A 27,607-nucleotide genomic window follows, 5' to 3' on the forward strand; every position below is an offset into this window, starting at 1 on the left:
CCTCCAGCCTCTTTTTGTCATGTAGGGGCACAAGAAACTTGGAACATTAGACCTTGTCACATGGGACAGTAATACATACAGAATTAAAAAAAAAAAAGTGAGTCACATATGTGCTTACTGATGCATTCCAAGGAGAATGTTTACTGGATCTCATAACAAACTGCATCTTTAGTGTTGTGGGTTTTTTGTTTGTTTGTTTGTTTGTTTTTTAACAATGGGACCATCAGTGCTTATTAATTTAGTAGTTTGACTCAGCTAATGCTTTCAGGATCTATTTCCTACAAATTAAGAACACATATGTTACTACAGAACTGTAGAAGAAGGTACTTATTTAAACAACAAAATTTTTATTCCAGACTCCTTTCACTTTGAATTAAATATAAATGAATGCTGAAAGATGACATTTCATGCCATGTGAGGCTGACAACACAAATCCTGTCTCAGGGTGGTTTTTATTCCACATACTTTCTGATTACAGCTTTTGTAGTTCAAAGACTCCTGTCAGAGCTTTGATGCGGGGAAACCTGCTGTGTTGTCATCGCTGGGTTCACTGAAAGCGAATCACAGTGAATGCAGGTTGGTGCTGAACACCTGTTAGTAAACACAGACTTCTTGTTAAGAAACAAATGAAAACCCCAAGGAATTAGATTTTTTTTTTTTTTCTGTGAAAGATACAACAATAGGAGTTCTCTCTTGTAATAATAGGTTTGTAATGCAGGTAAACTGGGATTTTGTGCCTTTTTTCTCCTCTTATGCCAGGGCCTGGGGTCCCTGTGTGCCTACGCAGAGGGCGCTGCAAGCCAAGCGTGCTCCCTCGCAGGCTGTACATCTATGAACATATGTATGTGCGTGTATGTATGTGCAAACTCTATACGTACAAGTCTTCAGTTGTACAAATAACTTCTGGCTTAAGACTTTCGTCTAGGACAGGGGCGTCAAACTCATTTTCACCGGGGGCCACATCAGCCTTCAAAGGGCCGAATGTCATTCGGCCCTTTGAAGGCTGATGTGGCCCCCGGTGAAAATGAGTTTGACGCCCCTGTCCTAGAAGCTCTGCAGAGCTCATGCGTTTGTCAGAGCAGCCACACGAGGATGGGCTGCCATGTCTGGGGTGCTTTTTTAAAAAATCTAACAATGTAGTGGCCATAACGGGTGCCCCACGGCGGGCTGGTGGGGTGCGATGAGACCGGCGCTTCTGGAGCATCACAGGGGATGGGTGTTTTGGAGCCGGGCAGGAGGGCAGGACAGCGGCGTGAGGGGCTGCGGGCACTGTCCCCGCCCCTGCGCTACCGGCCCGCCGGTAGCGGGGAGGAGGCCCAGGGCGCGGGAATCCCCATCTGGGCGCTCGCCCTGTCACCCCCCAGCTGCCTGCGACTTCAGAGCTCGGTCTGACCCGAGTCTTTACGACCGGGCTCTTCTCGGGGAAAGGGGCACCGGCTGAAGCCGCCGTGCGGGACAGAAGGCTGTGTGCCGCGGGATGGCTGCTGTTCGCAGCTCCCTTCGATAGCTCAGCTGGTAGAGCGGAGGACTGTAGAGGCGCGGCCCGCGGGAATCCTTAGGTCGCTGGTTCGATTCCGGCTCGAAGGAGACGCTCAGTTTTGCCGCGCGGCCGCCGGTTTTTTTCTCGTCGGGAGCCCCGCCCCCGTTGCCGCTGGCGCTGGCGGCGCGCGGGTGCTCGCGCCGGGGCGTTACGGGGCGGGGGGGCGGCAGAGAGCCGGGGTACCCCCCCCCGCCCCGCCGGCCGGGAAACTCGCTCCCCCGTCATGCCTCGCCCCTCCGCCCCTCCCCCTGCCCGCCCGCGGCTGGCGCGAGGCCCCGCCCCCCGCCCGGGTCGCGTGCGGCGGCGGCGGCCAATGGGGCGGCAGTCCGCCTGCGCAGATTCAAACGGTGGCTCTGGAAGGAGGCTGGGCGCGAGATTCGGCGGTACCGACCGAGCCCGCGAGCGCGGCGGTGGCGGCGCAGCCGGGGCGGCGGTGGCCGGGCCGGCAGCCGGGGCAGCCGGGCGGGGCAGCGCAGGGCAGCGCGGCAGCACAGCTGCCCAGGGGAGGAAGGCGCCGCCGGAGCCCGCGGCAGCTCTGACAGGAGGGGGGAGGCACAGCTGGGCGAGAAAGGGGCCGCTGCGCGCTCCGTCCTGCGGGCAGGGGCCAGGCCGAGCCATGCCTGACGCGCCGGGGGCCGGGCCGGGCCGCGGCTGAGGGCGGCCGCCGGGGCGCTGTGGGGACCGCGAACCTCCGCGGGAGGAGGGGGCTGTCAAAGGAGCCCTGTCCGCCTCAAGCCTTCCCGAGACGCCAGTGCCCCTGTCCGCCCCCCGCCCGCCCTGCCACGCCGCCCGGCTGTGAGAGAAGGAGCCCGGGCGAGGGCTCCGCGCTGCGCCCCGCTGCCGTGGCGGTTTCCCCTTATGGTGCGCCCCGAGGATGGCGAAGAGACTGCGCAGGTGAGTGTGGCCGCGGGCCCGCGCCGGGATCTCTGCGCGTTCTGCCCGCCGCCCCGTCCCGGGCAGCCGCTCGCTGCCTCCCACGCCGCTGTCCCGCGCCCAGGTTCCCCCCCGCGCCCCGGGATCCCTGCCAGGTGCCGCCGCCGGCCCGCCCCGCCCCGGCCCCGCCGCCACGCACCCCCCGCCGAGCTGTGCTGGCGCTGCCCTCGGCCTCGGGTGTCACTGCCCACCGCCCTCCCTCCCTCCGCCCTCTGATTCCTCCCTCGGCCGGCACCCGCACAGGTATCTGTCTTCCCTCCGGCTTGCGAGCTCCAGCGCTCCGGTATAAATCTCGCCTCTTAGTTTGAAGCTGCTCTCACTTCTGTGCTTTCCCTCGGACAATCGTTGTTGTAGCTTACCTAGGCAACTTTCTGCTTTGCTTTTCTGTGGCCACTGAGCCTGTCAGTGATAAGTGCATTGCCTCCGCCGTAGCTTTTCCTGCTGGTTACTTTTCCTGTTGCTGGAGTAATGCTTCTTGCTTTTCTACTCCCGAGTGGCTTTGGCACAGCCTTGCTGTAAGGTTTCAGGCTGTTTTGTTAATGTTCAGCCTTGCTGATGCTTCCAATATCTTAAATGCACCTACTTTCTCTGATTTGGCATGTTCTTTGATCGAGGATGCTGTAATCTGGCCTGAAATCTTCCTGAGAGCAAGTGTCTTCCTCAAGAGCTTCAGCAGCAGCCCCATATGGTTTAGATACGTCTTTTGTTTTATTGATATGAAAATGGGTGTGTCTTTACTTTGTATTCAGAAGGTGTGTCTTGGAGAACTGTTGCTGCTATGGTTATTTTTGTTCTAAATAGAAAATCAGTTTCTGGAAAGTGATGAAGAAATGTAAAAGAAGGATTAGGATTGAGAAAGGAAAGGATGCTCAGTGAGTAATTTTTGATGTGTGAGTTACCTATGACACCAGGGGTTTACTGTGGCTACTTAACTTTTCATGAAATTTGGGGTGGTTTCACAGTTACGGATATTAAAACTGCTTCTGGATTTTCCTCTGATATGGAAGGAGTTATTTTTTTTGTTTGTTTGTTTCGGCAAAACTGCAACTAAAACAAGAAAGCAATGCTTTGGGGTTCTTATGTAGGAAGCAAAAATTAACTGAGGGGCTTTGCTTGCAGAGGCTGACTGCTGGAGCTGTCTATACTTACCTATCTGCAAGAATCAGCTCAGAGAGAATGTTTCTTGTTACTCCGAAGCGGCACTTTGTAATTGAAGATACTTTCATCTGTGGTATTGCAAACAGTAATTTCATCTTTGCAAAGCTTTAGCTTGTATTATATCTCATGGCTAAGGAGTGCTTTGATGTTGTAATTGAAAATATAATGGGTTGTAGATAGCGGGGGAACATTTAGTTAGAGATCAGTTGCCCTAGATGAATGCTGTGTCAGTGTGTGGTGATGATATCTCTAAAACGAAATCATTATAGTTACGAGTTTACTTAAAGGTGATTTCAGGATTGTTAATCTAGTTGCAAAATACGGAGAAAGTATAGTTGTTTTGCACCAAGTACGATTAAGCTTAATTTCATTAAACTGCTCTTTTTCTTTTTTTTTTTTTTTTTTTGCATTTGGAAGCCTAATTTTTTCCTTTAATGATTGTCTACTCAGAATTACAAAGACAGTTATCACAGAAGTAATGAAATACTTCCTTTATTGTTCCAGATTTCTTATTTGATGAAATTTGGTGGCCACTTTCCACTTCTGTGCAGTATTTTAGCACAATTTCCTAACTGTAGAAGAATTGACAAATGAACTATAACAACCCAACATGTTTGAAAATATTTTCTTTTTAATCAAAAACTTAAGTTAGTAGTCCCAGCCACTCACGTGTATTTAATTTATAGTCTGCTGGTGTACAATTCTACACAAGACCAAAGACTGGACGGTTATTCATGTGGAATCAAGTGCAAGAGAGCTTGTTGCCTGCTCGGCTGGCCCTTGTGCCTGTGAAGTGCATGGATGTGGCTGGTGGCTGTGCTGGTTTGGCCATGGGTCACATGTGCCACTGGAGAGCTCTGGGTGCAGGGTTCTTAACCAGCGCTGCTGGCTAGGGCCGATGTTGTCTAGTACCTGCGCTCTCATCAGCATCACTGCTGTGTACATGGAGCCCTTCCTCTCTTTTAAAATCCCCATTACTCTTCACATAGCTGAAGACTCTGTTCTTGAACTAGTGTGCTGTGCAGTGGGTGAGTAGGGAGCCTGTGCTGACAAACAGCTTAATCACAGGACTAGATTGTGTGGCTTGTTTGGTATGAAGTAGAGTTATAATATCAAGATATACTCCTTATAATACCAAGATATACTCCTGAAATTTGCTGAGAACCTGTGTATAAGAGACAAAAAAAAAAAAAAAAAAGGTAGGAGCAGAAGAGAGAACTCTTGGTTAACTGTGAGTTTAAGTCCTGTTTTCTGAAGTCCTAAGCCACTTAATGCAAAACTCTTAAAATCATTGTGTTTGCAGCTTATTTTTTTTGTAAGTACTGTGAAGAACTTGCTGTTGACCTTTAGACAAGCTTACTGCTTTGTATTTCACTGGCTCCAAAAAGTTTTAGTATGTTAATGTGTTACTATTTCTACTGCATCATGAAGTAGAGCAAATCCAGATGTGCTGTAGGATGTAAAAGCAATGTGAAATACACTGGGTCTGCAAGAGCTGGGTACATACTGTCTTGCAGTAATGGTTTCAGTGAAGTAGTGCTCTTCTTGTATGACCATGTATTTGTGTTAGCCACAGAGGATATACTTCATGGGAAATAACAAATGTACATACATGGTTGATCAGCATGCTGTGTGGGTAATTTGCATGTTCTGGAAAATAATGTAGACATCTGACATCTGATTGGTTCTGAGGACACCAGCACAGGTTCATTCCATTACTGGGAGAAAGGATGTTTTTTACCTTGGGTTGAAAAAAGGAAGTAATTTTCAAGGCTAAACAGAACTAATACATAGTTTTGAACATGAATTTATGATATTTATATCCTGCTTTATACTGATAATGGCAAAAGTAAAGACTGCAGTGTGAAACTGCTTTTAATTAAAGATGTGTATTTGGATGGGAGTCCTTTCTTTGTGTCTTTGCTATCACTAATGCAGAGGAACTGCTCATCTTGTTGTTGGGCCTAGGTTTCCACGTGTTTGAATTTATGCCGTCGACCATGAGTCACTGACATACAAGTTGCAGTGTTATTTCCATGAAACGTTTCCCCGTGGTGCTGGTTTGTAAGGCGGTTTGTCAAGGCCGTGCAGTTCGATTTTCCCCAGTAGATGGAGTGTGATCTACACGGAGTCACAGAAGTTACCTGCCTTCCCGCCCCTCCAACTCTTAACTTACAGACCCAGCACTGATCTGCTAGTCATTTCTTGCTGGAGTACGTCTGTTTTTGAAGATTTGTATCTTATTCCTGTAACATTTAGGCGGCACTTTTATTCAAGGCAGGAGCTCGGTGAAGTTCTCAAGTTGGCACTAAATTATTTGGCACACTCATATTTGTTGTTTGAGTTATAGAGGTGGAACATGAATGTATTTTTCAGACTAGAAAACCACTTTATCTCACAAGCTTATCTGTGTACAATAAAGATTCATAAATTTGTTACAAACCCATGATCTTAAACAATAGCTATTGCTTCAAATTAAGTCTTGATTTGGGATGAATTATCTGTGTCCCAGTACATGGCCTTGAAATTAAAATTAATTCTGTTCCTTTGACATGGTGAATGTAGGCCACTGCTGGAGGCAGATCTTATGTTCATGCAAATTCCATATATCATTTTAGAACAATATGTACAATTGGAAAAAAGATACAAGTAGTTAGAAAAAAAGTTATTCAGAGTTATTTTAAACTCTATCTTTTTCACTCTTCTGTTGGACTCTGCAGTGAGGAAGATGATGACCTTCAATATGTGGATCATGACTATGAAGTACCACAGCAAAAAGGTTTGAAGAAGATATGTAACAGGGTGAAATGGACACGTGATGAGGTAATACTTTTTTTTTTTGGTTTGCTTTAGTTTCATTCCTATATGATATTGGTAGCACATGAAATATGGTATTATTTAGTATCGTATTGGGATAGTGTGTAACATTTATTGGCTGGCTATGTCTTAACAGGATGAAAGGCTAAAGAAGCTGGTGGAACAAAATGGTACAGATGATTGGGCTTTCATTGCTAGTCATCTACAAGTAAGTTGAATCTCAGTTTCAGTTAAGTTCCTTTTTAATATTTATTTACTTTTGTCATGTCTAGTTTATAAATGAGGTAAAACAGAAATTGGAAAGGTGTAATAGTAAAAAATATTTTGAAATGCTTGGAAATTGGACTTGAGATGTAGCTTAGACCTTGGAGAATCTTATCACCTTAGACTGAGGCTCACGTGATGGTCTGAAATAACCAAGAATAATCAATGCCTTCTGTCCACATTTGCTATTTGTTTTCATTCTAGAATGTATTCCTGCTTTCTATTAATTGTACCACTTGTGGTGGTTACATCTGCAGTTCATGGGTTGCTTTTGAAGCAGTTAGGAGAGGTGTTCATTGGGCTTTTTGTTGTTGTTGTTTTAAGTTGTTTTGTTTGTTTGTTTTACAGTCATATCTGCTTCGCTAAAATATGTAATTTTTTCCACTCTTCTGTTGCAACAAATAGAACCTTAGCAAGTTTCTAAGAAAGTTTCCTACTAACAATTAAAGTTTCTTGTTCTATTCCAGTGATCAGGTGGAATGAATAAAGGAGCTGTTGGTTCAGACATTAAATAACTCCTCAGCTGTATGAGCTGCACTGGTAGAAAATACCTACAACTAGAGTTGATGATGATTGTTTCTTTTCTGATTAAATGCTTTAAAATGCCTACTATAAAAACATGGCTAAGATCTAAGGCTGAACTCACTACCTAGAAGTGGAATTGAATACTCAAATGTTAGAAATAAAAAAAAATTACGCTCCCCTTCCTCCACCTTAGTGGTTCTCATAATATTGAGTGGGATGATATGGTTGTCTGAAATACCTGTGTAACTAGGTAAAAATAGACTTGAGTTCTAAATGCTCAACAACTGTAACTTTTCATTGTTCTTACCATATTTGTGCAACTGTGGTACTTCTGATTTTTTTTACAGGTGGCAAAGTATAAATATCAGGGAACGAGCTCAAAGCTTTGAAATTTAAGGACTGCATAAGCAAATCATTATTCCTTATATGTGCATTATCCTCTTCCAAAAGCCGGTGAATGGCAGAGGAGTAAGAGATAATATAAAAAAGCTTTTGTATAAAACTGTTTAAAAATGCAATGCTTGGTGATACTGATCTGCAGGTGTAGTATGGAGTTGCATTTAACAAATCTGGCAGTTTAATAAAAACATTCTCCAGCTGAAAACAAATGCTTCTGGAGACAGAAAGCTATTTGTCAGCTAGGCCCAAGTGAGGCTGAAAAGAGGCTCCCCAGCTATCATGGGAAACATGCATGGAGGATCAGGCTGCTCATTGCAGAAGGAACCTCTTGACATCAGCTAGTCTGAGTGCCCTGTTCAAGTAAGGGCAGCTGGAACAGGCTGCCTGGGACGGTGTCCAGTTTGGTTTTGAATATCTCTATTGATGGAGACTGCACAGCCTCTTTGGGTGACCTACTGCAGTGTTCAAATTACAAAGCCAAATATTAGAGGCTGTTGTAATTAGCACTTACCTTGTTGCTGATTGTCTTTTGGTAGGAAAATCAAGCATATCTTGAGTAGCTAACATGTAAAGACACTCAAACTGCCATGTTTTCAGAACCCCATTTCACTATTGGGCTGGGCACAAGTAAACCCGCCCTCTATTCTGCCCCAAAAAGTGAAGATGGCTTAAAAGTAACTCTGGAGAGGGAACACAGCTTCTGTTCTATTTCAACTTATTGTGGCTAAGGCTATCTGAAATTATTTTACTGTTCCCATCATTTGTTTTGTTCTTCTATGCCAAATATGTCATGACTTGAGAAATGTCTGAAAGGTAAAAACACTAAAAGGCCACAATTTTAAAATTTCATAGAAAATGGCAACAGCTGTCCTGTATCGAGTCTGTATTTTACAGCGTATCGCCTCCAGGAAATGATGATTTGTAACAAACTCTAGTGTGCTTTTAATTATACAATGTCTACTTGTGATTAACTTGAAGGTACTGTGATCAATGTAATTTTAGATGTAACAGTGTTTTTTGGGTGTTTTTTCTGTTGTGCAGGCTTTTTCTTGTTTAACTTCATCTGAATGCAGGAACACCATTACTTGGTAGACGAGCCCAGCAAAACCTTGAAATCAGTACCTGCTATCTAGCAGCTTGCACTGAAGAAAGTAAATCATTGTGTCCCAGTGTTATAAAAGGTGTACTAGTATGCGATGCTGTGACAAGCTCTTCTCTGTGTATTTCTGAGGACTGAACCAACTACCCCGAGAGTCCCAAACTTTCGTACAGACAGTTTTTAGGAGGCAAAGTGAAAGCTTACTTCTCCTTCATAACTGGGAACAGTATTTGAAAAGATCCTTCGTGAAGCTTCAGAAAAGCACCATCTGTCCTGATCAGAAAAAGCATTGTTGTTTAATTAGTGTGTGTTAGCTAAACTTGATAATAGTTTTCTTTAACGCTCTAGTAAAGAGCTGCAATTATATTCGAGACTTCAAAAAAAGCTTATTCTTTTATTTGAAAGAAAAAATAAATGTCTTTCCTTATATAGGTTATTGATAATGTCAAAAGCATGTCAATGCTATAAAGTTCAAAGAAAGTATGGAGTAATGAGGACAAAAATAATTCTAAGTTTTTCTCTAAAGAAGAGTAAGTTCTGATTTTGATTATCAAGTAAGAACATTGAAGTCAATTAGAACTTTCTGTGAGGCTGCTTTTTCTGGAGTTTTTGTAAGCAAATGGAAGAAGAAATGATAAGGGAGAATTTAACTGTTAGAACAAAGGTCTGAATAAGTATTTTAATTTGAAATAAGCTAATAATTCTGGCTAGTTAATATCTACAGTTTTATGTGTTCAAGAGTTTAACACCTACACTGGTCTTCTAAAACTATTTCAGAATCGTTCAGATTTTCAGTGCCAGCATCGATGGCAGAAGGTACTAAACCCAGAACTCATTAAAGGTCCCTGGACTAAAGAAGAAGATCAGAGGGTAATAAAAACTAATTGATACTGTACTGTTTTACTGTAATAAAACTGGCATATGACTGCTAAGAATGTGTACTTTTTCTTAGGTTTCATCCCCACAAAGGTGATGTCTGATGCATCTTCTGACATAGATAATTTCTCACACAGCATAATGTAATGTAGAAAAAAAAAAAGCAGCTACTCTTATGTAAATGGAATGTCTGGTCTGCTCAAGCATTTCATTTCCCTTTGCTCAGATTGCTAACTGAACTACTCTAGCTTACCATGTAGAGATCTCTTTACAGCACTAAAGATCAAAGGTCTCATTTGCATCTTTTGTTCCTCAAACCCACTAGACTTAAAGAGGTTGTGAATAAGGGAAGTGATTTCATACTTTACTGTTAACGAAGCTAGCAATGGTGTTTTAGACTCCTTTTCCCTGTCTCTGTTAATCCACATGGCAGCTTTTTGCCTGCAAAACCTGGCCTGTCCTGTAGGGAGGTGCATGTATAGCTCTCACATATGTTATTTCAAATCAACTGCTTATTCCCCCTGTTTAAAACTGTTTAAGATGTTTAAAACTAATATTTGTCCATTTGTGAATATGGTCTTCCTAATCAATTATTTTACAGTTCTCATCAGTCTTTTAAGAAAAATCTTCTAATGTATAAAAGCATGTAGAAATGGGATGAAGGTTGGGAGTAGAAGTGTGGGGTTTTTCTCATATGTATGTTGTTGAAGAATGTCAAACCAAGCATCTATACCAGCTTCTTTTTTGGTCTTTCCTAATGTCAGCTTATGCAATGGGTGACCAAAAGGAAACTTGCAAATTTATGTTATATTCTAAACACTGTGAATCTGGAGTTAATAAGCAATGTTTTGATTTCTTGTTTTTAAAAGTCCAAGTCACTGTCTGATTCCTTAGGTCTAGTATCTTATCAACTTGACTATTAGAATACTGTCCTAAAATGTGAGTTTATCAGTGTTCTCGGTCTTTGATGAGGAAAATTAGGTTTTGGAATTATAATGTGCTTTCATCTGTGTTCCAGGTTATTGAATTAGTTCAGAAGTATGGTCCAAAGCGCTGGTCTCTAATTGCAAAACACCTGAAAGGAAGAATAGGCAAGCAATGCAGAGAGAGATGGCATAACCATCTCAATCCTGAGGTAAAAAAGTCTTCATGGACAGAAGAAGAGGACAGAATAATCTATGAAGCTCACAAGCGTTTGGGAAACCGATGGGCTGAAATAGCAAAACTTCTTCCTGGAAGGTGCTTTTCAACTCTATTTGTGTTAAATATTGGAATATTGAAAGTGCACAACTCTTTCAATTGTAATTTGTTAGTCAGAGAGCATCTGTTGAAACCTATGTCACATCTTTATCTTGATAGATACTGACATTTTGAAGATCTTTTGCCTTTGATTATGTATTCTTAAAAAGCCATCAAACCAATAAAGACCTCTAATGCTCTGCAGGTTCCTTCAAAAATCTTCTTGTTACTTAGAAAAAACTGTAGTAGAGCAGAAGAGTAGCTGCAAGTAATAGTGGAAGTATGCATTAACATCCTGTGACTTGATACCGAAGTGTCATCATTAATATGCAGTTGGTAGTGACTTTCTTTTTGGTTTTAGATCAGATTTTTTTTTTTTTTTAATATATTCTTTGTAGAACACTTCTTGTTAAACAGAACACTCGAAAGAGTCTTAGTAACCTTTGACAGTCCAGGCTTAGGAGTCATGCATTGCAAAGGTAGTTGGTTACCATGTAGTCTCTAAGTTAAGAATGAATTGTATGCATTGTTCTCGTTATCTTTGTTTCAAGTGTAAATGCCAACCTGCATGCTTGTGGAAAACAAAATACTAGTGTATAAAGAGTTTAATGAAATAAATTTTTTACCTTGTACTGTTAATTGAAGTTCAATGTTAAACTGTCCCTCTCTGAATTCAATCTGTGTGGTCAGGAGGTGACTGTCTAGCTATGCCCAAGGAATGTCAGACTTCTTAATGCTGGGAGAATGAGTCCTTAGACATGTGTGTTTAAAAAAACTTGATGTTTTGAATAAGTACACAATCCATGAATCACAGGAAAGCCTTTGTAGGAATGAGAAGGAAATAGGTTGCATCTTAATAGAATTTCAGAGTGGAGAAGAGTTTGTAAGGACAGAGGCATTTCTAATTCACTAACTTATTTCTTGAAATAAATCCAAGATGAGACTCTGAGCTAAAGATTGTATCCTAGACTTAGAAGTTTTGTAAGGAGCCTGACACTAGTGGGATGAAAAAAGGGAATACTTCTTGGAGTTAGGCTTAAATGAAGAATGGGCCTTCAGGCAGTTTTTATTTCTATGTACCTCTCTCTAAAGCTAGTAATAATATTGCTAGTGTTTCAGACTGTAATACTCTTCTCTGTAATACTCTGCTCTTGCCTTAATGCTTGTCTAGTGTTAAAAGTGATTTCAGCCTGCTTGTCAAATTGCAGGCGTTTTCTGTCCAAGGGGGGGTAACAGTGGACACTGGTCTCCTGCCAGGCCTGCTTTCCCATACAAGATGAAGGGCACCAAGGGGTAGTGGGATATTCTTCCACAAAGCTGCACATCAAACTCAGAGCTGGGAATGCAGGCTGTCACTTGTGTTAAAGAGATGTCTGCCAGTGGCAAGCACTACCCACAGTGCCCGTAGGCTGATTGTTTTAGCTTTATGTTCTGCAAATTTGTAGCAGGGGGTAAATAATGTAGTGACAGAGAACACATGGTTGTTCCAAGTGTCCAAGAAAAAGGGTTCTCATACATGATAATAGCCAGAACCAAGGCTTTCTCTTTTGCCACTTTTAATTTCCTGTGGAGTTGAAGCTTAGTAGAAGGACATTTTGAAAAGAATAGCTTTCTGGCTATTGTGCCAAAACACCACTGATGATAAAACTTTCTGTCCAAGATGCTGGAGCTTTCTGGATTTGCAGCTTTGGGTGAACCTACTGTACAAACCCTCTAAATCATGCTGTATATTAAGCTCTGAGATGTGGAAATGAGTCACTGTTGTACATTTTCATTTTAGGACTGATAATTCGATTAAAAATCACTGGAATTCAACAATGCGAAGAAAGGTGGAACAGGAAGGGTATTTACAAGACGGTATAAAGTCTGAAAGAGATAGTTCATCCAAACTTCAGCCCCAACCTTGTCTGACTATGGAACACTTGCACACTCAGAATCAATTTTACATACCTGTTCAGACACATGTAAGTTCAAAATTTAGAATAACTAGTATTTACTAGTTTCAAATAATTTATTTGGTTTGGACTGAGAAACAAATCTGAAAGAATGAAGATCTCTTGAGTATTTTTGTGATTTTTATGATAACTGAGAATTTGTAAACCATAATAAATAGTTTATGTGTGATCAACTAGTGATCATTTTATAGCCTCATTTTCTTTAGGGTTTGTAAAATGATTTATGTCTTTTTAGATTCCAGCATACCAGTATGCCTCACCAGAAGGCAGCTATTTAGAACATGTTTCAGCTTCTTCCAACTTAGTTCAGGTAAATTGTTAACCAGCATTGTAAATGAAGATAATGTACTGTGTATTATGCTGTAGAACGAAGAGTTTAAAAACCTGTAACTTCAAAATCTCTAAGTCTTTATCATTTGCTTAAATTCCTGGAAGTGTTCCTCTGTAAGCAGGCTTGCTAGCTTAATGGGTCTAGGTAGGAGGAAAGGAGCTGTCTTCATACATCCCAGAAACAAAATGTTGTCCTTATTTCTGATGGAAACATGGCTTAAAACATAGACTGCTAGTTAAATCTTTAGGTTAAAATTGTGACCTATTAGTATTACCTAGCTTCTGAGAAATTTAAATACAAGATTTTACTACTTTATATATGTAATAAATATAACCCTATCTGAAATACTATGTTCAAATAACTTATGTGACTGATACTTAGGGTGTGCTTTTTTGTTCTCAAGAAGTTCTAGTTTTTTCTGGCTGATAAACATCTGTCAATCAGTTGAAGATGCTTTTTTGGAACATTCTAAATGCTGAAGTATGGAGAAACTTTAAAACAAACAAAAACGGATGTGTTTATTTTCTTTTGCTCCTTTGGGCTCACTTAGAATATATCTGGAATTCCTCTTGTGTTGCAGACTGAATGTAGCTCTTGGTTTGTAATATGACTTCCTGGAATAATTATTGTGAATTTGAAATTAGTAAAAAAAATTATTTTGACACCTATTTTGTTTGTGCTAGATGTGCTAGAGGCACTCTGCAGAACTCTGTTCCTAAACTTAAGTTTCCCTGTGTGGGTCATCTGTTTGATGTTGCATTTTCTTCCCTGATCTCAGTATAAGAATACAAATCATAACAAAGCCTCACATGGCCTTTGGCACTCAGGATTGCCCTATACAGAAAAGTATAAGATACTCTCTGCTCCTCGAAGTCCTTCCTAAATTGAGGAGTATAACTAGTTTTGAAACTCGTGGCATATGCCCTCACCTATATTTATAACAATAATAAAAAGTTTTAAGGAGGTTAAAACTCAACCAACCAAAGCCAGTAGTTAATTTTCTTTTCTATTAGTAGTGGTAGAATTGCTTCTGTAGACACTGTCAGCAAATGCTGATTTGAAACACTTTTCTTGCACACTTAGTAGGGATAAATAACTCAAAATTCTAGAGAACACGTGAAAACACAAACACATCTAGCAAGGTGCCAACATTGTTGCTTCTATTAAAGACAGAACTGAGTGACTTTTGGTTAAAAAGTGCTATAGTCTACTGAGCAATTATGGGCCATACTAGAAACCTGGTAAAATATTAGCTTGTTTACCACTTTAACATTGGATCCATCTCCTGGTAATGGCTGGAGTTGTTTCACTTGTGGCCACTGTATTACAGAATAAGATACATCTTGAACAGCTCTGTTCCCACTTGGTGTGGATTTCTGTTCAAAATGTAGCTGTATTATAATGTAGAATCTTTACTGTGGAGGGGTGGTAGAAGTGGAAAATAGTAATGTCTTCTTTCTTAATTTTTTTCAGCAGTCATTTATTGATGATGATCCTGATAAAGAGCAGAAAATAAAGGAACTTGAGTTGCTGCTGATGTCAGCAGAGAATGAAATCAGAAGAAAGAGAGTGTCTTCTGTAAGGACTGTAGATCTCTGTAAATACTTGGATATGCTTTACTGAGACTGATCCTCAGCAATTTAGAAGTGGATGTTTGGTTTTGTGTGGTGTTTTTTTCACCTGATTTTCTAAAATCAAACCTGTGGCTGTTGGGTTGTAAAACAAAATCTACATATTAGAATTGAGGCAAATTATTTTTAGTGTCATTTCCTAATCTGTGAAAACAGCAGAAATATGACCTTCGATTTGGCAGTTCCTAAAACCTATCATTTTAATAGTCTTCAAAAAGTAGCACATTTGTTGATATCACTGCCATTCAGTTTTATAGATCAGCAATGCTGATCATCTGTTCAACAGAGAAAGGAGAAAAATACATAGGTTTTGCCCTATTTGATTTCAAAACATCCTGTAGATTATATTTTTATGAAACTTTTTTGCAAGTGCTTGCAATACTTAATATCCTCATTTGGACAGGACAAACAGTATATAAATTTGCACTGTACAAAATCTACACATATATAAGTGGAATGAAGGAAACTTGCAGATGACAGTCACTTATTTCCTCATGAACAAAGGGCTGTGAACATCAGACAACTAACCAGATACCTAACCAACCAAACCATATTGATCACTAATTTAGATTACAGGTGAACTTCCAGTTTTCTGTGATGGGGCTGTTCGTAGCATTCTCTTGAAACAGTGCAATGCTCTGTTTATCTAGTGGAATCTGCTTTGCTTTTCAATTTCAAGTGGAAATTAAAATCTGTTTCTTGAGTACTAAACAGTGTACTAAAATAGGATAAGCATTTAGAAGTCAAGTAAACTATCAATGCAGAATCTGCATTAAAAAAAATCAGATCAAACTTTCTAGAAACAGTTTCTAGTCTTCAAATGTACCTGTGTTCTGTAGTGAAGATGACTTTGTAATATACTGATGTTCAGGAACACAGGAAACTTGGATCAGAGATGGCATCCAATACAACTCAAAATTATCTAAGTTATAAGCATGTGTAAGATATGAATGAGAGGTAAGATAAAAATTTTACACAATTCGAGAATTTTGAGTATGTTAATGTAAGAAGAAGACTAACTGCATTAATGCAAACAAATAATTAGGATTTGAAAAAGCAAAAATGAATAGTTATGCTTAGTCTTTCCACATGCTACCTTTTTTGTTTTTTTTCTTCCCCATGGTCACATAATTGACTCTTTTCAACTTCTAGGTTGAATAAGATAAATATGTTTTTTCATACCTTATAGCAAGCTGCAAACTTACCTTGTTGGCCTGGAAGTTTTGTCACAGAAGATTGTGTGTCTAATGCACTAAATAGCCTTGGGGAACAAACGAGTGAATTCTACAGCATGGATGAGACCCATGGCACATCTGTTCAGCAAAATTCACCACCTAAGTATTTGGCTGTGGAAGCAAATACAGTACTATCATCTCTACAAACTATTCCAGAATTTGCAGAGACACTAGAGCTTATTGAATCTGTAAGTCTGTATTTATTCTAAAAAAAACCCAAAAAAGTTTATTTAGGAACATAAATTTATGCAATATGTGCAAAATATTATTAAAATCACCTTATTCTGTACTTGTCTGTAGTTTCACCCATATTGAGTGAGTTGGCTTATTGCCTGTTTTAAAATAACTGACTTTTAAATTATTCAGTGTTTTAGGATTGCATGAAAGATATAGGGAGATTAATTCAACATATGGCTTCTGGAGGCAGAGAGCTGTCAGATTGGCTTGGATGTTGTGAAATAATCTTGGGTAAGCCGGCTAGTGTTTGAGTGTTTTGCATCTTGCCTCATAGGATCCTGTAGCATGGAGTGATGTCACCAGTTTTGAGCTTTCAGAGGCAGTTGCATCTCCTGTCAAGCCAGCTCCAGTAAAACTAATGCGGATTCAACACGACGAAGGGGCTGCTGAGTGCCCGTATAATGTCAGCGTTGTGCTCGATGGCCAAAAACACAGTAGCATCAGTGCCGAGGAAGAAGCAGTTTTTCCAACAACCTCAAACGTAACTAAATTCAGCACTCCACCAACTATCCTAAGAAAGAAAAAGAGACTGCGTGTTGGGCAATCGCCAGTTAATGAACTGAATGATGGCTTGTGTAACGATGCCATCAGTGTTGCACTAAAGCATACCCCAGTGAAAACACTACCATTTTCTCCATCACAGGTGAGTTTAAATAGGGCTAAACTATGAAGACTGCAGTGGGTGGATTATAAATTATGAGTGCTTCCATCCCTAGTCATACATTATAGCCTAAACAAATATGTCCAGAAGATTTTTTTAAACATCTGCATAAGGGTAGATATATTAAAAATAAATAGTTAAATAACCTATTTCCTCTGGTTTGGATACTAACTGGGAGGGAAGGGCGTGGCAACTTAAGTCCCAGTTCATGCTTTCTCATGCAAATAATTGTTGATAGAGACCCATTGTCTCTGTGGTCTAATTAAGCAGTAGGGATTTTAAGGTAAAAAGGTTTCAGCGATAAATATCACAAACGTATTGGAGTATAAGTCAGGAATAGATTACTGGGGTTTGTCAGTAAAAGCCCTTCAGATATATACGTATAACTTTTTTACTGCTCAGTACTGTGGCGAGTTTTTGTACTTTAAGGTTTCTTAGATTTTTTGTGTTTTGTGTTTTTTTTTTTTCCTCGTGCTTAGTTTTTCAACACTTGCTCTGGAAATGAACAATTTAACCTTGAAAATCCTGCATTTACTTCGACTCCAATCTGTGGGCAGAAAGTTCTTATTACGACTCCCCTACACAAGGATATGACACCAAAAGATCAAAAGGAAAATGTGGGGTAGGATTATTACATTAAATATCTGGTAGTTTTGCTTTAATAATAAAAAAAAAATAAATCCAAACATTGAAAAATTAGTCTACCTGTATGCATACCGTGAATGAGTTTTACTCTCCAGCATCTAAATACTTGTGTACAAACAAACCAGCTTTCTGTTTTTAATTTAAAAGAAAGTGACTTGTACTCAGTTAAATTTTTTCCTTTTTTAAAATGCTGAACAAAATCCAGTTAAAGTTTAATATATTTGGGGTAATGCTGTGGTGATCTTAATACCTTCAGATTCATGGTGGCGATATCTGTTGTGTAAAATAAGGTATATTCAAATGTTTCTTAGATTCATTTTATTACATTACTGTTGATAGAGTAAAATATTAAAATGCACGTGTGAACAATTTTCTATGCTTGAATAGTTTTAGAACTCCCACAATTAGAAGATCTCTTTTGGGCTCAACACCAAGGACTCCAACTCCTTTTAAAAATGCTTTGGCTGCTCAGGAAAAGAAGTATGGTCCCCTCAAACTTACGGTATGTGATGACATTGTTTATTTTCTTCTTTGTTAAAGTCTAAATACACTCTTGTTTTTGAGATATTCCATATAATCCTAGAGAACAGCTGTAATGTGAATAAAAATGATTCAGATTTTGTATTTTAAACTAGAATCCTTCAGTGTAGTACAGAGGCATTGCCTTTTTCGAATGCTATTCAGTACATATAACCATTTGATGCATAGTAATCTCAAACATGTTGATTCTGCATTTGTGAGTTGTTTTAAATTTGTGTAGCCTTGCTAACACTGGACCTGTTGCAAGGTGGTAACATCATTGTCTGAGATATTAATATTTCAGCATTATGTTTTCTCAAAAGAAAAAGTGAGAGACTGAATGGGGCTGGGTCCTCCAATGGATAATCTAGTAAGAGCAAACTAGTGCACACAAATGTGACAAACTTTGTTATTTTAAGTAGCTTTCACATTTGACTTGAAAAACTGCATTCTTTGAATCCTCTGGACTATGTAAGAACCAAGTTGTTTTCTGGTTTTGGTTCCTCTACACTGCTAAGACTGAAACTAGGTGTTTACCCCAGCATGGTAGTATTCTGAGCATTTTTCTGATGCAAAGATTTGGAAGTGTTTTATCCTTCGTAGGGGTTTATTTGAATGAAATCTACAATTTTTTTTTTTAATCCTGAAAACCAAAATGTTAATATACCAATTGATGATTCGTCCGATTCTTCTGGCTGTCACAGGAGACTTTTTTTGGGTTGACTATGGATTATGTTACTTGTTTGTTTGTTCCAACTGAATTTAATTTTTGCTCTCTTCCTAGCCTAGCTAAGGTATGTTAATGCGTAATAACTTTTGGAATTCAGTAGACATATGCTTTTCAAGTTCTGAACAAATTCCAGCCAATATATATTGACTACTTCTTTTCTGCAAACACAGAAGGTAGCTCAGACTTTGCCACAGGGCTTGGCACCATCTGTGTTACCCTATGGATTCACAGTCTCTCACTATGCAAATGGAGTGGTTTGGCATTCCTGTTTCTGTCCACTATTAACCTCCTGTTCAAAATCAAATTTTGAGGGCTTAGGGGAATTCTTCTCCTGTTGGTACATAAAGGAGCCATCTGTATGGCTTCTGTGAAATTCAGTACTGTACTTAGGACTATCAATGTCTTATTCAAAGACTTGCGTTAAGATTGATATAAATTCCTTCCCCAACAACAGTCATACTTTTATAGTACAGGTTTTTAGTATGTTTGTATGCGTGTACATATACATGTATGTGTTTAGTACATATAAAGTATTTCTATCCCTTTTGCCAGTGGATAATCATGGCTAATGAATAAAAACAAGTAGGTTGCATGTCTTTTTCAATGCTGCCTTGCATTTTTTGAAGCTCTGTGTGCATGTATATATTTTATCTGGCTAGAAATAATCTGGAGTAAGATGAGTTAAAAAATCTCATACCCTTGAAATGTTGATCTGTAGTTGTTAACTACAATAGCTTAAATCCTTTTATCTGTTGCTATATTTTGCAAGATCTATTTTTCTGTCCTACATTAGCTGAAAGTAGAATATGGTAAAAACTAGCAACTAATAGACTTCCTGTATTTTCTCCTCCAATTTTAATTAACTCAGTCACAACCACTTGCCTTCTTGGAGGAAGACATTAGGGAAGTTTTGAAAGAGGAAACTGGAACAGATATATTTCTCAAGGAGGAAGATGACACTGTGTATAAAAGCTGCAAGCAGGAGGTAACATTACAATAATAATTTCAAATACAAAATAACTGCTTTTAAGTAATATTTTACAATTTTTCTCTGCAAAATGTTCATTGCAGCACAGCACTTCTAAAAAAGTCAGAAAATCACTGGTCCTAGATCCATGGGAAAAAGAAGAGGTTGGTGCCCAGGTCTTCACAGAAGATAATAGTTTAGATGTACAGGTAAGTATTAAACTACTTAAGAGCATCACTGGGAGCAATATTAATATAGAAGTGAGCATCTTTCACTCTATCAATGCAAATAAAGTGCTTGGATTGAAGCTAGATTAATAAATCTAGAAAGTGAAAATCATCCTCAGTTTAAAAGTCTACTTGAAGTGCTTAAGCAATACTTGAATATTGGGCTTGAATTCATGCATGAATTCTTCCTTTCAAGCCTTCAGAGCAGGACTGGTAAAGTAATGTGGATGCTTTGCAGATTTGCTCTTATAGCAAAGCTGCTTCCATGCTGATTACCTGTAAACTTTAGCATATAATGGCACGCTGAAGCTCTCTATAATACACCAGGAAGATGGCATTTGCCCTGGTGTTTTGCATGTTTGACAGTCTGGCAGGTGCGTTTTGAAGATACCTAATTGCATATTGGGCAGCATGTTTTCCCTTTTCCTGCTTCACATAGTAGGGAAATACTTTAAGAAAAAGCAAGCATGTAGAAGTTGAGGTTTGTGGCCTTCCTCGGCCTGAAGGAATTTGAATACTTCTGCCTCAAAAACCAAGACATTGAGAGTTCAGAGATGGGGCTGTTTTGGTCCTTCATTCCCAATATTTTTCCAGCTGAATGATTGTATTGGTTAATCTTTAGTCTTGTAGTTTTCAGGAAAACTTTATTCTAATCTGGTTCTTAAAATGATGTATGTACGTGTTTAATTCTGAAAGAGCAAATGTCTGTGACTCTCGATCAGGTATAAAGCTATATTCAAGACACAGGAGCCAAAATCCTTAAAAAGAACAGGTGATTAAGTCATACCCCTTTCTGTTTATTGTAGCTGTTTTTCTAAATTCCCTTCAACGCCTCCTAGACTCCATGCCAAGCCTAACTCTCTGCCACCTCATGGAATCTCCCCACTTCTCCAAGAACATCTCTGTCTCATGAGGAGCAGCATTGCTGCAGCCATTCAAAACAGATGCCCAGTGTTCTCTTGATAATGTCTTGTTATGACATGGTATATTGTGCGTCACTGATGTTCAGTTGATTAAACCAAAGTCAAGATACACTGTCCATGGTCTTGTGGTACACTGAAGGCAGTGGAGTGGGAAAAAAGTGCTTTTCCTCCATTTTAATGAGGGATGCTGGTGCAACAGGAACATTGCCTCTTGGCAAGAGACATAGTGGTAGTGTCTGATTTAAAAATGAAAAATGTACCAATCCTTGAGTAGAAATTGTGTGTCCATGTGGTGGTAAATTAGGAGTAAGGTCCAAGGTAGAATAAATATGTAAAGGCAGTTCAACACAATGTAATGGGGTGTTTTTGTAAGGAAGCAAGTACATATGCTGCTGTTACTCATCTAATTTTGCTCTCTAAAATTGCTATATACCTTTCTTCTACTTTGCTATAGTGAAGCTGAATTAATTTCTTTTTATTTCTAGAAACATTATCAGCATATAAAACTCTTCTGGAGTGATCAATTCAGTGTTTATTTCAGTTCTTAAATCAGTTCCTCCACCTGATACTGAAGTGATCTTAATTTTGTCACTCCTGTCTCCTTGTGCTTACTTTCACGAGGCTTGTACTGTTATAGAAGCGAATTGCAAGCCTATTTCTTTAAAACTGTTCTGTAGTTGCCACTTGATAAAGTCTTGTTCTTAACAAACGTAATCAGCTGCGGCCTGGCTTTGTATAAAAGGAACTTGCTTCTCAGTAATACCCACATCATGCAAACAGCTTTTTGTTTCACTGTGCTCAGTATTGACTATGAATCCCAGTATAGACCAGGCTAGTTCTTCGTACACTGTTCATTACTTTTTCTTTTCAGATTCTTCCCTAGGGTTTTTTCTGCTACTATTTGCTTTGTTTGCATTTTTCTCTGATCACAGCAGTTGAAGACTTTTAAAAAATTAAATACTAATTATTATTCCTGTTCCCTACCCTCTTTTTTGTCAATAGTCAGAAAATGCATATACCACATCTTTATTAATGCTACCGTTGTTGGAAATACATGACAACAGATGTAACCTGACATCAGAAAACCAGGATACAAATCCAGCAAACAAATCAAATGCAGTAATTAAGAAGAAACTGAATGCATGTGCTTCAAAAAATGTCAAAACGGAGAAGGCTCTTCAGGTCTGGATGCAAATAATTCTGTTAGTTTTGTTAGCAGATTAACAAAGAATTTCTTTTTGGTTTCTGTCTTGTACTAATGTCTAGAATTGTTTGATTTGGTGATCTGGTTTTGGTCAGAGTGTCCATGATGCTTATTTCTTCTAAGTTGGTCATTTGTCCACCAAGTGTTCATTCATAGCTAAGTTCTTTAAATACAACCCTGATGTTTCACTGAGTGGCCTCTAAGATTTAAATGTGGAGGAAAGACAAAACAAAACAAACAGGGTAGGGTAGACCTATGAAACAGGTTTGGGTACCGAAATCTAGCAGTAAGAAAACCTGACTTGTTGCAAACTAAACCTCTATAGCAATTAAGTTTCTCAAATTTCGCTGGTGCTTACTTCATAATAAGCCCAGTGGGATTCATTAAGCAGAGGTCATCCACAGGCTCTGTTTGGTAATTGTTCTTGTAACATGCCTGTTCTTGTACATCTGTATATTTTCCATACGGTTAAAACTGTGGAACCTAGTTTTCTTTCTGTGTGTCTTGACCACCTGGTTTAGAGAGAGATTCTCTTTGGCCTGACTTGGTACCTGTTCCAGTTTGCCCCACAGGGAGTTAATGTATAAAGTTTTTGTGTCTTCTGAGAACATCTACAGCTTTGCATTAATTAAAAAAAAAAAAAAGGCAGGGCACCTGGAGCCTGATTTTCCATGTCCCACTTAATTGCTTTAATGATGATGTGTTTTGAAGTTCAGAGACAACAGTATTACTTTCTGATCCTTTCTTATGAGAAGAAAGAACAAACCTCATTTAATTGTAATATTCCAAAAAAATAATTAAGTGCTGTGAATTGGAACAAAAGTGAATGTATCAATCTGGCCCAGAACTACGATCTTAAGAATACTTTAAAGGGGAGCTTAGTCATACTATACTCACAAATATTCTCATTGAACCATCTTTATCTTTTGCTCTTTCCCCTGAGAAATTCCCTCTTAGTTTAGTGGCCTTTCTAACTGCAAATGCCTTCCATGAATCAAGTCCTGCTAAATTTATAGAGAAACTCAAATGGCAAACTTCCTCTGTGCATCTCTGTGTGGAAGTGATCCTTTGGATCCATTTCTAGCTCCATGTGGGAGGGAAAGAATCTTGCATTCTTCATTATGCTACAATCTGCTAGTGTCAGGTCCAATTTAGAGCTGCTGCAAATCAACTGGAGTTTCAATAAATCATGTGAATGTGCAGGGTTTGCTTCATGGAAGAAGCAGGACTAGTGGCTTAATTATTCTTCCATTCATTTTTATTTCTAATTCCTTTGCCATTTGTAATATATTCCCAAAACATCTGACCGTTCTTCCACAGCTGCCACTTTGGTTCAGTGAAGTCCCTCACAATATTCTTTTTCAGCTGCCAAACCACTTTGCCTTTCTTGGTGTTTCCAGACAGCTGTCAATAATGTATTTTTCTGCTTCTTGAACATAGCGCATTTAAAGGGGAAGATATCCAAAGAGAAGATGACTTAATTAACTTTCCCTTTATGTATCAATTGTTGAACTAGTCTTTTCTTAAGAGTGTTTTTCACTTTGTGTGTTAGAACTTAAAGCGTAACACAGATGCACTGCTGGGGAGCGGGATTAAGGGGTGGAGAGGGAACTTTGTCACAGGTTTTAGGTATTGTATTGTAGAACTGAATCCTTCTCAGTAAATACAGTATTGCTAGACTTTGATAATTTATTATTATTCTGAAAGGCTGGATGAGAATCGCTTAAATATTGTATTTAGTTAAAAGAACCTTTTGAACTGAATTTTGTTTTATGCAGTCAAATTGTGAATGGGAGGCAGTCGTTTACGGAAAAACAGAAGACCAGCTTATCATGACTGAGCAAGCAAGAAGATATCTGAGCACATACACAGCTACCAACAGCACTTCAAGGGCTCTGATACTGTGATGGTCACTGCAACTGACAACCATCTCCTTCCATTGAAGCTGACACAATGTTGAAGGCGATTTCAGCACAATACTTGTGAATTAAGTCTTTACTTTGAGACAGCCTGCCAAGGGAAACCTTAAAGCTACCTTAAAGCTTCCTTTCTTCTTTTGACTGACAATGAACAGACATGAAACTCTCAGATTCTCTACAAAGGGATAGTACAGAGTTCTGCAATGAATGTCTTAAATATTAAAAAAGCAACACCCTAAAATATGATAAAGAATGGTAAAATACATTGCAGTACTGACAACATAGAGTTTTTAGGTCTATTTTTCATATTTATTCTTTTGACTTGCATTGCTTTTTTCTGTTAGTGCATTTTCAATATAGAGTAGGTTCATAGGTTGTTACTGGTTTCCAAATGAGCAACATACATGACTGAATGTGCTTTTGCTTATGTAGCATTTTTCTAGTATATAAAGAAACACAATGGAAAGGAGTACAAAGGAAGGATAGAAAGTTGCACTACTAATTTTTTGGTATGCTGCAAAACAATGAAATTAACTACAGTGTTAAATATATTTATTTGCAAATGGTACTAGAAGTAGGCAGAGGGGGGTGAATTAGGTTTTAGTGTAAAGCATCAGTATTTTCTTCAGAAATCTCAAAATGAGATGATTGTTGAATGTATTGTACAGTATGTAGGAACAGGGAAAATTTTGTAAATTGGAAAGGAGTCTGTTTTTATAATTTATTTTCATTTTAAAGCTTAAATGTAGATATTTATATGTATGCAGGTTGTCTAGAAGCCAATGTTGTTTCCTGTTAAAACAGCTAAAATGAAAAAAGGACAAGTTTAAAGTATGGAGTAGCAGAAGAATTACAGTGGTGAAGCATACCAATCTATACTGTGTGTTACATCTACAAAGAGATTGCACTATAACCCTTAAATCATGTTGGTCTACAAAATAATTACAAGGTATACCTGTACTATACAGCAACTGTTCGTGTACCTTGTTTAAATATATTTAGAAAGGAATGGTGGGGTCCTGTATGTGACCCAGGAGTACTTTGTCCTGCATAGGAACTAAAAACTAATGCATTTTAAATATATATTTATATTTTATTAAAAAAAAAAAGAAACTTGGCACCTTGGATCTCAAACCAATTGTATCTGCACTTAAGTTTGACCATTATATACTTACTAAATATTTGAAGAGCACAGAGAACATTCTTTTATTTATGAAAAATCTTTGTCCTTATTTAAAGGTATACAGGTCACAACAGTTGCTTTAGTTGCCTATTTTAGGTATTTGCACTTATTTTATATCTTTTTTTTTTTTTTCTGAAGGAATGTTTTGGTTTGCTTGTGTTGTAGAGATTTTTATGTAGTTAATTTCGAGCAGGTTATAATGGTGTGCCATCAACAAATACTGACAGGTAAATAGAATTGTACACTGTAGTTGTAGTTATTTATAATTCAGACACTCTTCCTCTCCACTCCCGGGTGTGCTGCTACAGATAGTGGCAGAATCGGCTTGCTGCTATGAGAGATGGAAAGAGCGAGCATCATATGCACTGTATGTAAAATTACAAAAATGAGGTCAGGTTCTCTAGTTAACTTTATGAGATCAACCAGTACTATGCAGGGTGTGGAAAGTATTTCTATCACTTTAATATCAAAGATGGTAGAGAATAATTTATTAATGGAGAATTTTAACACATGGTGAGCGGCACAAGGAAGGTCATGGGTTATTCAACCTTTTTAAACATCTCAAAGCTTATACAATCTTTATTTTTAAGAGTTATTTGATAATTTGCCTGGCTATGATAGTAGTAGGCATAAACATTTTTAGCAGCTTTTAATTCACATCAAAATTTTAAGGGGGGGAATCCTATATAAGCCAAGGGGATCAGAAAATACCCATCATGCCAGGATTACTCCTCACCTGTGAAAACTGAGAGAAGGCAGTTGGAATGCTTGGCAGTACTAGATTTAGGTGTGTGTTACCAGAATGGATTTAACGACAACACTTAACACTGGGGACAGGATTTAATTCCCTAAAAAAATGAAATAAGACATTGAGAGAGAATAAATATCTATAATCTGGATGATCTATTTCAGTAGAAGTGGTATCACCAGAACTGCCTATACCAAGTTTAAGCATAGATTTGTGCTAAGTAGTATTAATTTGTTTTGGTATTGGTTGGATCGTTTAGTTAACTCCTACTTTGTTGCTTTAGCTGAAAGGTTTTAATCTTTCATATGTCAGGCATCTTTGTTACTTTTTGAATGTTGTGTGCATTTGCATTTCTTTCAGTTTTTAAGTAGATTGTACATGCAGCCGCCAAACTTGCATGAAACCTAAACACATTACTCCATATTTTTGTTTTAAGGTTTGACATAATGTGCAACAAATGCCTTGTTTATCTTAGTTTTTGTTGTACTACAAACTTTTCCTTTATGTAAGAGAATCTCACATACAATACAGACCATATTAATGTCAGAAATAAAGCATCTATGTACCAGGTTACTGTAAGTGCATTTTATTTGAGAACTTAAACACTTGTTGCTCCTTGAAGCAACATGTATGCATGTGTGCCTGTGAAACTGCAGGAAACGTGCCTGTTCTGGAGTGGGCAGACACAAACGGCAGGAGTGGGAGTGGGTGGGTCACACAGCGGGATGGAGTCCTTCAACAACACCTGCTTCAGCCCATCCGGCTTCTATTTGATTAACAGCTTGTATTTGACTTTCAAAGCTTTAACACCTATACCTATAGGAGACGATTTGAGGGATGAAGAATGTTGCTAGTGGAAAGCTTTTTTATGTTCCTTTCTTTTGTATGGTAGAAGTGATATTTTAGTATGTTTGCCTGGGTAAGTGTTAGGCTTCAACTCTCATTTTGCTAGAAACATGGGTGTTCAATAGATAATATCTATTGCCTTTCCCAGTTTTGTAACAAAATCTAAATGGCAAACAATTAAAATAAGATAATCTGTTGAAGGAAAAGGACAAGAGGGGCTAGCACAAGCCAGTTCTTCAGAAATATGTCCTGGTCACTTGTATCATCCAGGTTTAAGCTTGGCAAACTGACTGCTACAGGGGCTTCGCTGGGGTTCTGGCTGTTGTAGCCAGACTGCTGTACGCATCCTGCAGATCTCCTCGTGTTTGCGTGTGTGAAGATTTCCATCACTTGGGACAAGTGAGGTGGGCTGACTGGGGGGCATTGGTTCCTGTCACGGCTGGCTGCTGATGTCTGAGATCCAGACGAAGTGCAGGCAGGTGCAAGTGAAGTCTCTGATGATGCAACTAGTTCATTATTCTGAACTGAGCTTTGCTCAGTGAGAGAAAGCAGAGCTGATGGACATCCAGGAGGAACTACAGCCCTAAGTTTGATTATATGAATATTCTGGAACTCATGGGACTGGCTTTGACTTGGAAGAAATGGTGTTTAAGGAATTGGTTGGTGAGAATAAGCCCAGTTCCTACTACTATTCTGGTTTTACATGAGAGTAACTCTACTGTAGAGTTGCAACAAACTAAACCTGATGCAAGGCTGTGAGTGAATCAAGCTTCATGAAATAAGGGTTTTAACACTG

The 27,607-nt window shown here is 39.0% G+C and overlaps 1 protein-coding gene across 4 annotated transcripts; it reads left to right on the forward strand.

Annotated features, from left to right (window-relative positions):
* The first annotated feature begins 1,863 nt into the window (after positions 1–1,863).
* MYBL1 (MYB proto-oncogene like 1) lies at positions 1,864–26,538 on the forward strand. Of its 4 annotated transcripts, none has more exons than XM_082047113.1 (16): positions 1,864–2,434; positions 6,352–6,454; positions 6,585–6,656; positions 9,513–9,605; positions 10,630–10,850; positions 12,631–12,814; positions 13,041–13,115; positions 14,610–14,714; positions 15,957–16,190; positions 16,514–16,882; positions 17,380–17,522; positions 17,933–18,047; positions 19,663–19,779; positions 19,866–19,970; positions 21,914–22,093; positions 23,894–26,538. In XM_082047113.1, exons 1-16 carry the CDS (start codon positions 2,415–2,417, stop codon positions 24,020–24,022), a joined length of 2,265 nt encoding a protein of 754 aa, XP_081903239.1. In that variant the 5' UTR covers positions 1,864–2,414; the 3' UTR covers positions 24,023–26,538. The 4 variants fall into 4 exon arrangements, with proteins under 4 accessions (XP_081903239.1, XP_081903240.1, XP_081903241.1 ...); XM_082047114.1 differs by having other exon boundaries at positions 14,613–14,714; XM_082047115.1 differs by lacking the exon at positions 13,041–13,115.
* The last annotated feature ends 1,069 nt before the right edge of the window (positions 26,539–27,607 follow it).

This window comes from Streptopelia decaocto (assembly GCF_964273445.1).
Source record: "Streptopelia decaocto genome assembly, chromosome: 2".
Taxonomy (NCBI): Eukaryota; Metazoa; Chordata; class Aves; order Columbiformes; family Columbidae; genus Streptopelia; species Streptopelia decaocto.

What these genes read in the sequence shown, in the direction of transcription:
- MYBL1 (XM_082047113.1), top strand. Translation starts at nt 2,415, where the DNA reads ATGGCGAAGAGACTGCGCAG. An exon ending in CTTCTTCCAACTTAGTTCAG is followed by an intron (nt 13,116 to 14,609) that starts GTAAATTGTTAA and finishes AATTTTTTTCAG; the next exon opens with CAGTCATTTATTGATGATGA. An exon ending in ATAATAGTTTAGATGTACAG is followed by an intron (nt 19,971 to 21,913) that starts GTAAGTATTAAA and finishes TTTTGTCAATAG; the next exon opens with TCAGAAAATGCATATACCAC.